Source organism: Oncorhynchus keta, chromosome 31, assembly GCF_023373465.1.
Source record: "Oncorhynchus keta strain PuntledgeMale-10-30-2019 chromosome 31, Oket_V2, whole genome shotgun sequence".
NCBI lineage: Eukaryota > Metazoa > Chordata > Actinopteri > Salmoniformes > Salmonidae > Oncorhynchus > Oncorhynchus keta.
In genome coordinates this window covers 25,496,197-25,513,273 of record NC_068451.1, presented here as the reverse complement: position 1 = coordinate 25,513,273, position 17,077 = coordinate 25,496,197, and the positions used below count along the sequence as shown (strand labels likewise).

The window sequence follows — 17,077 nt, the reverse complement described above, 5'->3', positions numbered from 1 at the left end:
TGGAAAGAGAGGAAGGGACTGACGCCCCTCAGGGGATATGAGGACGAACACACAGTAGGCTGCTACACAGCACACAGTCATTTACACACATGTGGTGAATACAAGGATGTTAATGTGAGTACAAAGGAGGTCTACATGTAGCGTAGCTGTAGTGTACTTGCTGTATTGCTAATGTGGTTCCAACGAGCTTAAAGAAAGTTACTCTGTATGTCTCCTGGCTGTTGGAAGGGGTTAGCTGTACTTATATTGTACATCTATTCATTTGAATCTTGAAAGTATCAGAGTTATGTTTACATCAAGCTGTTATTCTATTTTAAGTCTCTGAGTGTTGTTTTGACAGTAAACCTGCACTTTATTTAAAACTAAGTATTTAAAAGTGTTGTCTTTCTTGACTAATATTGTCCTTGTTAATCCTGCAGGAATAGTTGTGTTATGGCATGTTTAATGGAAATAAATATTTGAAAAAAATGTAATATAATTCAAGTCAAATGTTTCTTCTCTCTGCTATTGATTTGACATACATTTGGCATGAATAAATGTACACTGAACCACGTTGTATTGATTAGACATACATTTGGCATGAATAAATGTACACTGAACCACGTTGTATTGTGTTCTATTAAAGTCCTGACACCTTCCAGTGGCAGATTCATCCTCAAATCCTCGACTCCTCCATTTGTTCATTTCACATTGGCACGCGTCATCTACATATTCATACATTTCCATTCAATTTGAAGGTTCAATTTCTCACAGCAGATATTTATACCTCTGTTTCCATGGTCGTTTTTATTAAATCTGCCACAGGCAGCTGAGGGAGAGAGAAGGTACATGTCTTCCTCAGAGCTAAATGAAATGCCTGCATTAAATGGTGGGGTTGTGTGGGAGGACCAATTAGGGCTTGGAGCTACGCTAATCAAGCTACCACTGATGCTTCCAAACTGAATTCACTATGTCGTTAGTATCTCACTTATAGAAGGGAGTTAACTCTTGTCTATATGACAAGTACTTCCCAAACAGAACATCATCTTCTCTCTTTAAATACAGTTCTGGGTTGGGGAAAGAGGGCATTTCACCAGGGTCAGTTCTGGTTTGGAGAAAGAGGGCATTTCACCAGGGTCAGTTCTGGGTTGGGGAAAGAGGGCATTTCACCAGGGTCAGTTCTGGGTTGGGGAAAGAGGGCATTTCACCAGGGTCAGTTCTGGGTTGGGGAAAGAGGGCATGTCACCAGGGTCAGTTATGGGTTGGGGAAAGAGGGCATTTCACCAGGGTCAGTTCTGGGTTGGGGAAAGAGAGCATTTCACCAGGGTCAGTTATGGGTTGGGGAAAGAGGGCATTTCACCAGGGTCAGTTATGGGTTGGGGAAAGAGGGCATTTCACCAGGGTCAGTTCTGGGTTGGGGAAAGAGGGCATTTCACCAGGGTCAGTTATGGGTTGGGGAAAGAGGGCATTTCACCAGGGTCAGTTATGGGTTGGGGAAAGAGGGCATTTCACCAGGGTCAGTTCTGGGTTGGGGAAAGAGGACATTTCACCAGGGTCAGTTCTGGGTTGGGGAAAGAGGGCATTTCACCAGGGTCAGTTATGGGTTGGGGAAAGAGGGCATGTCACCAGGGTCAGTTATGGGTTGGGGAAAGAGGGCATTTCACCAGGGTCAGTTCTGGGTTGGGGAAAGAGGGCATTTCACCAGGGTCAGTTATGGGTTGGGGAAAGAGGGCATTTCACCAGGGTCAGTTATGGGTTGGGGAAAGAGAGCATTTCACCAGGGTCAGTTATGGGTTGGGGAAAGAGGGCATTTCACCAGGGTCAGTTATGGGTTGGGGAAAGAGGGCATGTCACCAGGGTCAGTTATGGGTTGGGGAAAGAGGGCATTTCACCAGGGTCAGTTATGGTTTGGGGAAAGAGGGCATTTCACCAGGGTCAGTTATGGGTTGGGGAAAGAGGGCATTTCACCAGGGTCAGTTCTGGGTTGGGGAAAGAGAGCATTTCACCAGGGTCAGTTATGGGTTGGGGAAAGAGGGCATTTCACCAGGGTCAGTTCTGGGTTGGGGAAAGAGAGCATTTCACCAGGGTCAGTTATGGGTTGGGGAAAGAGGGCATTTCACCAGGGTCAGTTCTGGGTTGGGGAAAGAGAGCATTTCACCAGGGTCAGTTATGGGTTGGGGAAAGAGGGCATTTCACCAGGGTCAGTTCTGGGTTGGGGAAAGAGAGCATTTCACCAGGGTCAGTTCTGGGTTGGGGAAAGAGGGCATGTCACCAGGGTCAGTTATGGGTTGGGGAAAGAGGGCATTTCACCAGGGTCAGTTCTGGGTTGGGGAAAGAGAGCATTTCACCAGGGTCAGTTATGGGTTGGGGAAAGAGGGCATTTCACCAGGGTCAGTTATGGGTTGGGGAAAGAGGGCATTTCACCAGGGTCAGTTCTGGGTTGGGGAAAGAGGGCATTTCACCAGGGTCAGTTATGGGTTGGGGAAAGAGGGCATTTCACCAGGGTCAGTTATGGGTTGGGGGTCAAAGAAAGAGGGCATTTCACCAGGGTCAGTTCTGGGTTGGGGAAAGAGGGCATTTCACCAGGGTCAGTTCTGGGTTGGGCAAAGAGGGCATTTCACCAGGGTCAGTTATGGGTTGGGGAAAGAGGGCATGTCACCAGGGTCAGTTATGGGTTGGGGAAAGAGGGCATTTCACCAGGGTCAGTTCTGGGTTGGGGAAAGAGGGCATTTCATCAGGGTCAGTTATGGGTTGGGGAAAGAGGGCATTTCACCAGGGTCAGTTATGGGTTGGGGAAAGAGAGCATTTCACCAGGGTCAGTTATGGGTTGGGGAAAGAGGGCATTTCACCAGGGTCAGTTATGGGTTGGGGAAAGAGGGCATGTCACCAGGGTCAGTTATGGGTTGGGGAAAGAGGGCATTTCACCAGGGTCAGTTATGGGTTGGGGAAAGAGGGCATTTCACCAGGGTCAGTTATGGGTTGGGGAAAGAGGGCATTTCACCAGGGTCAGTTCTGGGTTGGGGAAAGAGAGCATTTCACCAGGGTCAGTTATGGGTTGGGGAAAGAGGGCATTTCACCAGGGTCAGTTATGGGTTGGGGAAAGAGGGCATTTCACCAGGGTCAGTTCTGGGTTGGGGAAAGAGAGCATTTCACCAGGGTCAATTATGGGTTGGGGAAAGAGGGCATTTCACCAGGGTCAGTTCTGGGTTGGGGAAAGAGAGCATTTCACCAGGGTCAGTTATGGGTTGGGGAAAGAGGGCATTTCACCAGGGTCAGTTCTGGGTTGGGGAAAGAGAGCATTTCACCAGGGTCAGTTATGGGTTGGGGAAAGAGGGCATTTCACCAGGGTCAGTTCTGGGTTGGGGAAAGAGAGCATTTCACCAGGGTCAGTTCTGGGTTGGGGAAAGAGGGCATGTCACCAGGGTCAGTTCTGGGTTGGGGAAAGAGGGCATTTCACCAGGGTCAGTTCTGGGTTGGGGAAAGAGAGCATTTCACCAGGGTCAGTTATGGGTTGGGGAAAGAGGGCATTTCACCAGGGTCAGTTCTGGGTTGGGGAAAGAGGGCATTTCACCAGGGTCAGTTATGGGTTGGGGAAAGAGGGCATTTCACCAGGGTCAGTTCTGGGTTGGGGAAAGAGGGCATGTCACCAGGGTCAGTTATGGGTTGGGGAAAGAGGGCATTTCACCAGGGTCAGTTCTGGGTTGGGGAAAGAGGGCATGTCACCAGGGTCAGTTATGGGTTGGGGAAAGAGGGCATTTCACCAGGGTCAGTTCTGGGTTGGGGAAAGAGGGCATGTCACCAGGGTCAGTTATGGGTTGGGGAAAGAGGGCATTTCACCAGGGTCAGTTATGGGTTGGGGAAAGAGGGCATTTCACCAGGGTCAGTTCTGGGTTGGAGAAAGAGGGCATTTCACCAGGGTCAGTTCTGGGTTGGGGAAAGAGGGCATTTCACCAGGGTCAGTTCTGGGTTGGGGAAAGAGGGCATTTCACCAGGGTCAGTTCTGGGTTGGGGAAAGAGAGCATTTCACCAGGGTCAGTTCTGGGTTGGGGAAAGAGGGCATTTCACCAGGGTCAGTTCTGGGTTGGGGAAAGAGGGCATTTCACCAGGGTCAGTTCTGGGTTGGGGAAAGAGGGCATTTCACCAGGGTCAATAGAGTTCATTAGAGGTTGGGAGATGGATACTGAGAGTCTCTAGAGCAGGGGTACTCAACTCTGACCCTAAGAGGGCTGGAGCCTGCTGGTTTTCTGTTCTACCTGGTAATTAATTGCACACACCTGGTGCCCCAGGTCTAAACCAGTCCCTGATTAGGGGGACAATTCAAAAATGCAATGGAACTGGCTTTGAGGTCCAGAGTTGAGATTGGGGGCTCTAGAGTCATTAGTGTGTTTGTCACAGAAGAGGTTAACTCAGGTTAAAAGTCTGGATGCAGTCCCTAAAGTAAACCACAAGAGGTCAGTCTGAATTAGTCTGTCATGTTACAAGGTCCAAACCAATGTGCATTCCAGACTCCAGACTTAGTGCTGGACTCTGTTAATGGACATTATGAGACCGATGATAATTCAGCAGCATATGAACCCAGGTGTACACATTTCTGATGCATGTTTTACCAGAGGTCAAATATAAAGATATTTCTGATAACTCAAGTTAGTCGGAGCATGAACAGTGTAGGCAACACCAGGGTTGTAGGATTGCTCTATTAAAGCAGTAAAAGTTTAGTATTTGGTCTCGTATTCATAGCACCAATGCTTGTGACTCTACACATTTGTTGGATGCATTTGCGGTTTGTTTTGGTTGAGTTTCAGATTATTTTGTGCCCAATAGAAACTAATGATAAATATTGTATTGTGTAATTTTGGATTCACTTTTAATGTAAATAAGAATAGAATAAGTTTCTAAACACTTCTACATTAATGTGGATACTAACATGATTACGGAGAATCCTGAATGAATCGTGAATCACGATGAGTAATAAAATTACAGAAGCACAATTATCTTGGTATTACTTTAATACACATTATCTGTCCCAAGACTTTGGCTCCCCAAAAATGGGGGGTCTATGGACAAAAGTGCTGTAATTTGTAAACGGATGAAACCCTCAAATTAAAGTTGACAGTCTGCACTTTAATCTCATAGTCATTGTTTGATTTCAAATCCAAGAAAATTAGACAAAATGCTTCACTGTCCCAATAATTACAGAGGACACTGTATATTGACACATAGCCTATAGCAGGAGTCTTCTTGTACTCTCTAGATTTGAGTCCATGGCTCTTTAGTATTCAAAACTACTTTTGGCTTCCTCTGATTTTCTCAAAAGCACTACACAAATCTGAACATAACTAACCAACTGAACAGTGAATTATCAGACACAAATTAAACGTTTTCTTACAGAAATCTGTAGGCCTACATGAAAAACCTAAATTAAGGGAGAAGTTGGCCTTTATATGAGCCTACCATGGACTACAGTATGACCTATGATGACTGTGTGATCATGTGGTGTGATATTAAGCAGGGTCAAGTACAGTACACAGTATCACCAGTGTATACCATCCACCGAGGAGTAGACCGGTCTGATTCTATTTATAGAACGACCTTTACTTCACCTCTCTGACATTAAGCTGTGCAGGGGAGGCCAAGAGCAGTGCGTGTTCACATGGGGTCGTGGTAGTTCAACTATGCCCAGGTCATTGGCTCGTCACCACCCTAAATCACAACACCTGTGACAAAAATATTAGTGCTGGGTGGCATGACTGCTATTGTGCTGTTGAACATGCTGTTCATGTGTCATGGGTCATGGCATGTCGCGCTGTGTTGGAGAACATGTTCATGCTGTTCATGGGTCATGGCATGTCGCGCTGTGTTGGAGAACATGTTCATGCTGTTCATGGGTCATGGCATGTCGCGCTGTGTTGGAGAACATGTTCATGCTGTTCATGGGTCATGGCATGTCGCGCTGTGTTGGAGAACATGTTCATGCTGTTCATGGGTCATGGCATGTCGCGCTGTGTTGGAGAACATGTTCATGCTGTTCATGGGTCATGGCATGTCGCGCTGTGTTGGAGAACATGTTCATGGTTCATGGGTCATGGCATGTCGCGCTGTGTTGGAGAACATGTTCATGCTGTTCATGGGTCATGGCATGTCGCGCTGTGTTGGAGAACATGTTCATGGTTCATGGGTCATGGCATGTCGCGCTGTGTTGGAGAACATGTTCATGGTTCATGGGTCATGGCATGTCGCGCTGTGTTGGAGAACATGTTCATGCTGTTCATGGGTCATGGCATGTCGCGCTGTGTTGGAGAACATGTTCATGCTGTTCATGGGTCATGGCATGTCGCGCTGTGTTGGAGAACATGTTCATGCTGTTCATGGGTCATGGCATGTCGCGCTGTGTTGGAGAACATGTTCATGCTGTTCATGGTTCATGGCATGTCGCGCTGTGTTGGAGAACATGTTCATGGTTCATGGGTCATGGCATGTCGCGCTGTGTTGGAGAACATGTTCATGGTTCATGGGTCATGGCATGTCGCGCTGTGTTGGAGAACATGTTCATGGTTCATGGGTCATGGCATGTCGCGCTGTGTTGGAGAACATGTTCATGGTTCATGGGTCATGGCATGTCGCGCTGTGTTGGAGAACATGTTCATGCTGTTCATGGGTCATGGCATGTCGCGCTGTGTTGGAGAACATGTTCATGCTGTTCATGGGTCATGGCATGTCGCGCTGTGTTGGAGAACATGTTCATGGTTCATGGGTCATGGCATGTCGCGCTGTGTTGGAGAACATGTTCATGCTGTTCATGGGTCATGGCATGTCGCGCTGTGTTGGAGAACATGTTCATGGTTCATGGGTCATGGCATGTCGCGCTGTGTTGGAGAACATGTTCATGCTGTTCATGGGTCATGGCATGTCGCGCTGTGTTGGAGAACATGTTCATGGTTCATGGGTCATGGCATGTCGCGCTGTGTTGGAGAACATGTTGCGCTAGTTCTGGGTTATTTCCTTCACTGTGATATTTAGGTACAAGTTGTTGTGTGTTTTGCTTGTAGAGGCATGTGGGCCAAAGGCCTAAGGGTTCAGACTCTACTAATTGGTTGTTTTATATTCCTATAGAGAGCAGAAAGAAAAGATCCCTGATGCCCCTCCCTGGTTCCAATAAGTCTTTATTGACCTAATGGGACATTTATGATCAGAAGAAATGATTGTAATTACTTGGGTGTTTACATTTGTACTATTTCACACATGTACACGTGTGTTTCATCCACACGTGAATTATATATATATATATATTTTTGAACAACCCTCTGAGAGTGTGTTCACGGCCAGGGATCAGCCATTATTAGGTTTAAGTGCCTTGCTCAAGGCCACATCGACTTTTTCCCCCTATAGTAGTCGGCTTGGTGATTCAAACCAGCGACCTTTCAAGCCAGCAACCGCATAGGCAGTAATGGTATTCATCATTTTTTTAAATTAACTATAGATGTGTCCTTTCATTTTATAATTGTTATTGTACATACTCATTGCTTTAAAAATAATAGGTCATCATAAATGGTCAAAAGTCACTGAATGTGTTTGACCCCAGAATTGACCCCTGAGGGACACCATAGTGAATAGGTGCTGGGGACGATACTGAACCACAGTATGTTCACTGAGAAATATTTGTCACATAAATATGACCTGAACCAATCGAGGGCAACGCCGGAGATTCCCAACCACTTCTACAGCCGCGTGACAAGAAAATTATGATCAATAGTATCAAACACGGCACTGAGAACCAAAAAAACTAGGGTAGAGCATTTGCCAGGATCGGCACCCAACAGAAAGTCATTACTGACTTTTAATAAATCAGCTTCTGTGCTGTGAAGTGAGCGGAAGCCAGACTGAATTTTTCAAATAAGTTGTTCATACTCAAGTAAGCCACCAACCACTTTTTCAAAAATCTTGGAGAAAAAGTTTAGAGATAAGTCTATAATTACTCAGTGAGGAGGGGTCTAGATTGGGCTCTTTAAGGAGAGGTTGGACCAGATCCGTTTTAAAATAGGCTGAAAAGGAGCCAGAAGTCCGGGAGCTACTTACAATAGGCAGGATGTAAGGGCCAACCCAACAGTAGGCGTGATCTAGTAGGGATCATGTCCAAGAGGAGGGAGGAGGTCTTCATGTGACCTACAGTATCAAGGAGGCACTCAAAGGATATTTGCCCAAAGGAGAAAAAGGAAGCAGTAGACAGTCTCAGAGTAGTTGCCTCAAGTGGCTCCTGGCCAGCAATGCTGGTATGGAGTCAGCTACTGTCAATCTGGGATCTAACATTTTCATTATCATTTCTCATCAGCTCCTTCATTATCTCATAGAATACCTGAAGTTTACAGGTCTCCCATTTACGTTCAGCCTTTTTCCAAGTTCACTTTTGAAAGCAGATGTGTGGTCATTTAATCGTGGTGAGACGCTGGCCGGCACTTTATTTCTGGTTTTAACTGGTGCCACTGAGTCTAAAGTAGCCTCACATATATCATTGAAGCTTTCCAGAAAATCATCGTTGTGACGACAAATAACAGGAGTAGTAGAGGATCAGAAGGCATTGGTAGAGGAACTTACTAGGAGTTGTGGAGATAATGATGTGAAAGCGAGTGGCGACAAACACATTTTTAGGAGGAGTAGGAGGAAGCATTTTTAAAACAACACTGAGATTGTCAGAGACACACACATCAATAGTTGAATCAATATTCAGACCACAGGACAGCAGCACCTGATCAACAGTATGGCCTTGAATGTGTGTCGGCCCTGTGGCATGTAGCACAAAGTTAAAGGTTCCTAACGGGTCCAAAACTCCCTAGCTAGTGGATTATTTGGGCTAAACACATGAATGTTTAGATCTCCAAGAATAACCCTGTCATATAACCAAAGACAGAGGTCAGGGAATTCTGCAATGAACCAACTATTAGGTTTAGGTTTAGGAGGGTGGTACACTAGAATATACAAGGTGGGCTGTTTCATGTTAAATCAAAAGATAAGGCTTTCAAATTAGGAAAAGTTGCCACATGACACAGGGCTACATATATACTTGTCCCTACCACGGCCAGACAGACTGGATTGCTGTACGTAAGACAAGGCTGGCGGGGTAGCTTCATTTAGAGAACTAAAATTATTGGGTGTTCTTATTCAGAATGTTTTTTGAGACACCAACTGTACAAAACCAGATCCACAGACACCGTCTTGTGTTATAACAAGACTTGCCATTCGGTTACTCTGACATAGATAGAACTCAACTCCTTAGACACAGTCACTTGAGTAGACAGACAAAAACACACCCACACAAGTTACTTCTGTGAGAACTGTGTCTTGGCTTCAGGCATGAGAATGTGCAAAGTGTGGTGTGTTCAGACTCTATAGACTGACCTGACCAGGACATGGCCATAGGTCCACACAGCCCTCCTCACACACCAGGCAGGGAAGGAGAGGAGAGGAGGAGAGGAGAGAGGAGAGGAGAGAGGAGAGAAGTTGAAAGTGAAGGGTCATGGTCTTTGGACTGTAAATGTCACACTGTGGAGGAAAGGGATTTGATCCCCGTTTGCTCTCGCTGTCTGGCTCTCCCTATCTAGTGAGAAGGTCACATGGGAACAGACCCTCTATTATATCATTTGGCCATCCAAGGACTTATTATATCTGTGTAGTGTTTCATCTTCTGTTCCTATGCTTCAGAATTAAGGTTATGGGAAGGTTAAAAAAGGTATACGAAAAAAACATTCCGTGTTAATAAAATCTATTGGTTGAACGTGGCGGCCTTGAGTGAAATAAGAGGGCCATATATTCAGACAGATACAGAGAGTCTGATGAACTTCCCTGAAAGCAAAATAAATCAAAGTGAAAGCACTTCACTCAATATTCAGGCCTACACTATTCACTTGAACACACAAAATCAATGCTACTTTAGGCCAGCTTTAGTTTAAATACCAGGCAAGGGGAGGCAGGTAGTCTAGTGGTTAGAGCATTGGGCCAGTGACCGCAAGGTTGCTGGATCAAATCCCCAAGCTGACAAGGTAAAAATGTGTCATTCTGCCCCTGAACAAGGCAGTTAACCCACTGTTTCACAGTAGACTGTCATTTTAAATAAGAAATTGTTCTTAACTGACTTGCCTAGTTAAATAAAAATAAAACCGGGTGAACACAACAAGACCCAATTAATGTTTTCATACTATAGCTAATACAGCTTTATTGTTAGGCTACATACACTAAATTTATAATAAGCTGACTCGTCACAACTTCCTTAGGACCTTGACATTCTGAAAGGGGCGGGGTTTAGAGCCCGTAGCACACAAAGGGGCGTGTCCATACAGGGTGGAAATAAATAGGTAGCCCAGCTCTGACAGTCCCCACTCACACCCGAAAGTCGTAAGACAGGATTGAGGCATCTCACAAACGGTAAATGACCAACCAACGGCTACATTAGGATATTTAACTACATTAAATGGCTGGGGATAATATGGGCCTAGATTGCAACAAGATTAGGGATTGTCAAGCCAAAAACTGACAACCTTTCGATTGTTTGGTTTATTCTAAAACTTGTTTCATGCGTGACCATTTATTTAATGTCATAGTTGATGAGATGCAGCTCCAACTACTTGATGTCTATAGCTTTTTTTTTTTTTGCTTTAGAAAAGATTATTCAAACCTCCTCTTGTTAAAGTCACTTCTATCTGCCGTGATTGAACTCTGATTCCGTGACGCAAAGTTTAGTTAGACTTTCAAAGTTCATAACTGTTGCTTAAATAGACTATCGCACATGTTATTCCAGTTTAAAACATTTTGCTGTGCTTTTAAATGCAACTTTTCTTTGCATGAACTTACTATGAGTTGCAGACATTTGATGTGTAGATACTGTTCAGATATGTTATCTATTCTAGGGAACCTATGACATACTCTATTCTCTTATGCTATGTTCTCTATGCCTCTGCTTACCTTAAAGCTGCAACTCGGCTGCTAAGTTCCATGCCATAAAGTATGGAAATCCCCAGAAATCATAATGGATGGTCAATATTTGTTTTAATAGCTAATGTCTCTCCTTCTCCCCCCCACAGAGGACTAGACCAACTCAGGCAAAATGGTGAAAGTAGGTGTCAATGGGTAAGACACATTTTCATTTAACCCCTTAACTAACACAACACACACAATCTAACAATTTATCACCCCCACACACACAGGGTTAGAATCTCCTATTCTGGCTTGACCTAGTGCAGAGCTTACGCTTTTGAACCAGATATCTATTTGAAATGGCAATTTCGCTAATATCAATTAATAAAAACAAAAATATTGGAATGAATACAATCAAGATGTCATTCCTTACAAATGGCTGCACCCTGGTAACCTCACACGGGGAGTACTGATGTCCCTTCGAAAGGACCCGCCCTCTGTTTGCGAGAAACACATGTTTTATATGATGAGCAAGTCATCCCCGATGATGTGTGGTATTCAGACGAGCCCAGAGAGGAGCTTGGCTTACATGACCCTCCTCTCTGTATCCTCTTGTGCCAGTCTTTTTTTAGCCAGGCACCCTTTGGAGGAAAGATCAGGGGTACAGTAGTGTCTTGTTGACATTCTGAACCATTAGAACATTTTAATAGCTGTCTTACTCTAAACTAGCTCCGTGACTAAAGAGCAGGAACTGTGTAGAGACTTGTGTTTTGCAGAAGGCACACATCCAGGGATGGTCACTCTGGTGGTCTCTTGTTCTCTGTGATGTTTTCACTAGTAGACAAGTGACCCCCTTGTGCTTAGTTGAATGGAACAGTTTTATTGTCCAGTCTACAGTTGAAAATGTGTCTTTGGCCTCACTCCTCACATATCTGAGGGGGATCTGCAGTTCCCCTCTCCTATCCTCCTCTTCGCCTCCCCTCCACCTCTCAGAGGACAGTGTATCAGAGCCTGTCTGTCTGTGAACCTGATTCTTCTAGTTAAAAAGTAACTACTAATCAAACAGGCCTCTCACTTCATGGGGAAGGATTACCACATGAGGGGCAGATAGGACTTTACTCCACAGAGTGAAGCCTCAGTCCTGTTCACTCTGCTGGCTGTGATACAAAAACCCCTGAACCCTGTCCTCTTTCTCTGGAAATACAGTATTTTGAGGTCACCACATGTTCATTTGAGATTTCTCTGAAAGCTCTTTATATCCAGTCTTCAATCTTTTGCTTCAGGTGCTACCTGAATGTTGTGGAACGGAAATGTCAGTTCAGTTCTATACATGACATTTCTATTTGTGACCTTTGAAACATGGCTCCCTACTGAGTAAGGCACCAGCTGGTACATTAGAATACAGGAGAGACAGATGTGGTAGTCCCCCCAACTTCATTTGTTTTTCAATAGCGAGAGGTTTATGAAATTCCGTAGTATTGTTGAGGACTGGGTGTGACATCAATGATTAATGGAATGAATCGTCTTGTCCCCCAGATTCGGCCGTATCGGGCGTCTGGTGACCCGTGCTGCATTCCACTCCAAGAAGGGAGTTGAGATTGTGGCCATCAACGACCCCTTCATCGACCTGGACTACATGGTGAGTAGACCACAATGGACCAGGGACTTCTAGCCCACTGAATCAGTAGAAAAACATATTGATCCCTGACATGTATAAAGTTAGGTTTTAAGACTTAGTGAAATATTTAGCTTATGTATAGATGACTTCTTCACCCTAACTTATTAAGTGGTTTCATTAACTTCAAGACCTTTGAATGTTCCTGTCACCCTCAATGAACAAACCAAGGCCCTGTCATAACTTAGGATCTATTAACTAATAGGCCAAGAGACTCACCACCTCTCCTTCTCCCACTTCAGGTCTACATGTTCAAGTATGACTCCACCCACGGACGTTTCCACGGTGAGGTCAAGGCTGAGGGTGGCAAGCTGGTCATCGATGGACACAAAATCACTGTGTTCCACGAGTGAGTTCATTCATTTAGTAACAAATAATTCACTTTTTTTTTCACATCGAATAAAAATCATACAAATCAGGTCAGCATCTGTAGAATATGCAGAAGAGACCTGAAGTGCCTTGTGGCCTTATGGAATGGCGCCCCCTTGTGGAATCCATAACAATATAAATGATAGTCTATTCGTCCATGGTGCTCTGCTTCCTCATAACATAACCCTGAACCTCCTCTCTCTCTCGTTCTCAGGAGAGACCCAGCTAACATCAAGTGGGGAGATGCTGGTGCCACCTATGTAGTTGAGTCAACAGGTGTTTTCACCACCATTGAGAAGGCCTCTGTAAGTATCCCCATCAGTAGACACAGCATCCAGAACTGTATGATATGGGAATATCATTAGAACAGAAATGACTCCTTTATAACATGACTTTACCCATCAGGCTTAACCTGCATGTGGTGCATTATGTTGAATACATACAATAACTAGGCAACAATATTTAACCAGGCTACAAAAAAATGTAATAATGGACTCTAACATCTCTCCCTCCTCCAGACCCATCTGAAGGGCGGTGCCAAGAGGGTTGTCATCTCTGCTCCCAGCGCTGATGCACCCATGTTCGTCATGGGCGTCAACCACGAGAAGTATGATAACTCCCTCAAGGTTGTCAGGTGAGACCCTCTTCCCTCCGACTCAACACGCACTCCCTCCACTTAACAGATACTACCTGCAACACCTGGCTATTCTGTTGCGGTTCAGACTATAATTTAGCACGTCTCTCTCCACAGCAATGCTTCATGCACAACCAACTGCCTGGCTCCCCTGGCCAAGGTCATCCACGATAACTACCACATCATTGAGGGTCTGATGGTACGGATTAAAACGCAACACCTGGGAACAATCACCTAGAGAGGCTTAATCTGACATAACGACAGGTTTCACACCGACCCAAAACACCTGGGAACAATCACCTAGAGAGGCTTAATCTGACATAACGACAGGTTTCACACAGACACAAAACATTAACAGTACAAGGGATGGACTGTTTTTAAGATCACAAACACACACTGTCTTTCTTATCCAGCCGTCCCCCACTACCACTTCTGTACCTCCTTAATGTGGATCACTCCTCATCTCCCTTCCCTTAACATCTCTCTCTCAGAGCACCGTTCACGCAGTCACCGCCACCCAGAAGACTGTTGATGGTCCTTCTGGAAAGCTGTGGAGGGATGGACGTGGTGCCAGCCAGAACATCATCCCTGCCTCCACCGGAGCAGCCAAGGCTGTCGGCAAGGTCATCCCCGAGCTGAACGGGTCAGTACCCCAACCTCTAAATAACTAATAACAACCAGTAAAACAAGACACAATTATAATACTAGTATCAGAAGTTCACAACCTCTAACTAGACACCAGTAAAACACTATGATACAGCTGTACATTCACTTGTGACACAACTTCTAACTAGACCCGTAACACATTTATAACACTAGTCTGCCACTACTACAGTTTTCCATCAACAGTAAAATGCATAGCAATGAAACAGATATTTGTCTAAGAACCAGTCATTTATTATGTCTGTATATCAAACTGTAGAGGAGTAAGTTTAACTTTGACCTTATGCTGCGGTCACCCACTCTTCTTCCTCACAGCAAGATCACTGGCATGGCCTTCCGTGTCCCCACCCCCAACGTCTCAGTGGTGGACCTGACTGTCCGTCTGGAGAAGCCTGTGAGTAGCCCCTCCCCCCGCCTTACCAAACTGCCAATACACATGTCTGTCTCTATGGTGTACCTTACCTGCCAATACAATCAAAAAGATATCCCTGTCCTAGGACTAGTTGTTAGACACAGTGACCACGTCTTTAAATAAAGTTTGCAGTAAAGCCCATTGTTGAGTAGACAAGACAATGCCTTAATTTATACATGATTAGTTAGCATTGTAAATTTAGGAACAATTTGACAACCCACGTCTTGTTTCCTTGAACCACAGGCCAGCTACGACGCCATCAAGAAGGTTGTCAAGGCTGCTGCTGATGGACCCATGAAGGGAATTCTCGGCTACACAGAGCAACAGGTTGTCTCTTCAGACTTCAACGGCGACACCCACTCCTCCATCTTTGATGCCGGCGCTGGCATTGCTCTGAACGACCACTTCGTCAAGCTGGTCACATGGTACGCATTCATCCTCTGCAAATACACACGTGAACACACACACACCTACACATTCTTGGTGAGTGAAGAAACCTGACCGTGTCTCTCCTCTCTCCCCAGGTATGACAATGAGTTCGGCTACAGCAACCGCGTCATTGACCTGATGGCTCACATGGCCACCAAGGAGTAAAGCAACCAACCAAACGCTACTGCGCTATGTCATGTGACCACATATTTCCCATTCGATTGGACTATCGCGCTTGCCATGAGAAAGTTACCCGCATTAAACAAATAACTAACAATCACAACTAATTTATTTTTGTATTGTAAAGCTCCTGTTCTGGTCTTGTGAAAGGTGAGATGGAATCTGGGTGTGAAGAGATTTACTCTGTTTGTTGCACTGAACCTGCTTCATTCAGAAGCGGAATAAAAGTCCTCTGAGTAAATATGGCTTCCTGTTTTTCACTTGATGGGACAAAAGGAAAATGATTTATTATATAAATGTTGATAATGGGAAAGGACAAACTCTTAAATAATTCCTTGGTTATTTCTATTAAGCTAATGAGCCTGACGTGATCCATCACTCATACACTATACAACACAATTATTCCTGACACTGGGTACATGGGAGTAGTTTAGGTATAGTATCTATACAATGAGGTTGCTCTAAACTAAAACATATATCTGAATGTTCTCACTCTGACGCTAGCGTATATCTGATCCGTTTACTCTTGTAAGAATCTGCATTTGACAGAACCAGGATTTCAAACAACCCAGACACTTTCATTTCAGTTCTATGATCGCGTCACTTCCTCTGCCAGTTCTCTCTTCTCAACTGAAACGTTTATTGGTCTGTACACAGATTTGCAGATGTTATTGCAGGTGCAGCGACACTCTTGTTTTCAGCTCCAACAGTGTAATACGTAGCAATACACAGAATCTTAAAGGTAGAAATTAATACATTTCTGCCCAATCAAACCCTTTCTGCACATTTTCCTTTTCCATCAGTGTTAAATTATCTTATTTTTCTCTCCCCCTTCCTGAGATGAATCATTATCTCTCTCTACACCCCCCCAGTTCAGTTCAATACCTGCTCCATTTGTTAAGCCAAGGGTGTTCTGGCATGACTAACTAAAGTTGACAATGGCCGACCATTATGATTACGCAATTGGCCTTCATAAAATATTCCCAATCAATGGTATTGACAAGGGAAGAGGTAAGCCAACTCTGATTTTCGGAGACCAACAACCTCTAGGGGTTTCACAGCATGGTGGTCCTATGGGGGCTGCAGGAGGCTTAATGAACAGCGTGATTGCAGTCAACTTGACAGTGTGTGTATCAGGTGCTTTAGGTGGACTTGTGGTGCCTATAGAGAACATAGGGAGGCTTTCACTTTACTTCACTATAGTTGACTTGGTGCTTAGTGGACAGAAGGGCTTAGAGAACACTGGGTGTCCATCACACTAATTGATAATCATAAATCATTCATTTTTCAAATGAACCACTTAATCAATTATAAGTAATGAATTAGTGTCTGTTAGCTTTAATGAGTGAAAATGCTGTCACATGTTCTACTAGTGACTAACACACAGCATGACTTCCTGGACTAAGGTGTGAGTCAACAGGAGAGAACATGTTGATGGCTGAACACCTACTGCTACACACCAAGGCATCCTCTGATCGTAAAGCTGAGCCTCTAAACATACACAGTTTATTGGAACCTTTCAAGTCAGACTTGTGTGTGAAGGTAGACTTTAAGCCCCATAAGAGCAGGCTTGAAGATCAGGTTAATGTTGTAGTTCAGTTTGCAGCCAGTAAGCTATGTATTTATTTCAACATCCCAGTGTCTATCTCTCTCACGTCATGCTCAGACAAGGCAGTCAGTAAGAGAAGGATCATTCTCCTGTAGTCAGATCACCATCTATCCATAATCTTATTGAAGAGAAGACGTGTGTCTCCTGGGTGTTGTTGCTCTCATTGTTAGACACAGACACATACAAATTATGAGTCCGTTGCATGTGTGCTCTTATTATATCACA

General features: G+C 44.7%; 1 protein-coding gene across 1 annotated transcript; it reads left to right on the top strand.

Annotated features, from left to right (window-relative positions):
* The first annotated feature begins 10,290 nt into the window (after nt 1-10,290).
* On the top strand, nt 10,291-15,484 carry LOC118367903 (glyceraldehyde-3-phosphate dehydrogenase). Its single transcript, XM_035751632.2, has 11 exons — nt 10,291-10,392; nt 11,049-11,094; nt 12,418-12,520; nt 12,799-12,905; nt 13,140-13,230; nt 13,444-13,559; nt 13,677-13,758; nt 14,051-14,202; nt 14,538-14,616; nt 14,878-15,059; nt 15,159-15,484. The coding sequence occupies exons 2-11, from the start codon at nt 11,072-11,074 to the stop codon at nt 15,226-15,228; spliced, it is 1,005 nt and encodes a 334-aa protein (XP_035607525.1). The 5' UTR covers nt 10,291-10,392; nt 11,049-11,071; the 3' UTR covers nt 15,229-15,484.
* Nucleotides 15,485-17,077: the final 1,593 nt, after the last annotated feature.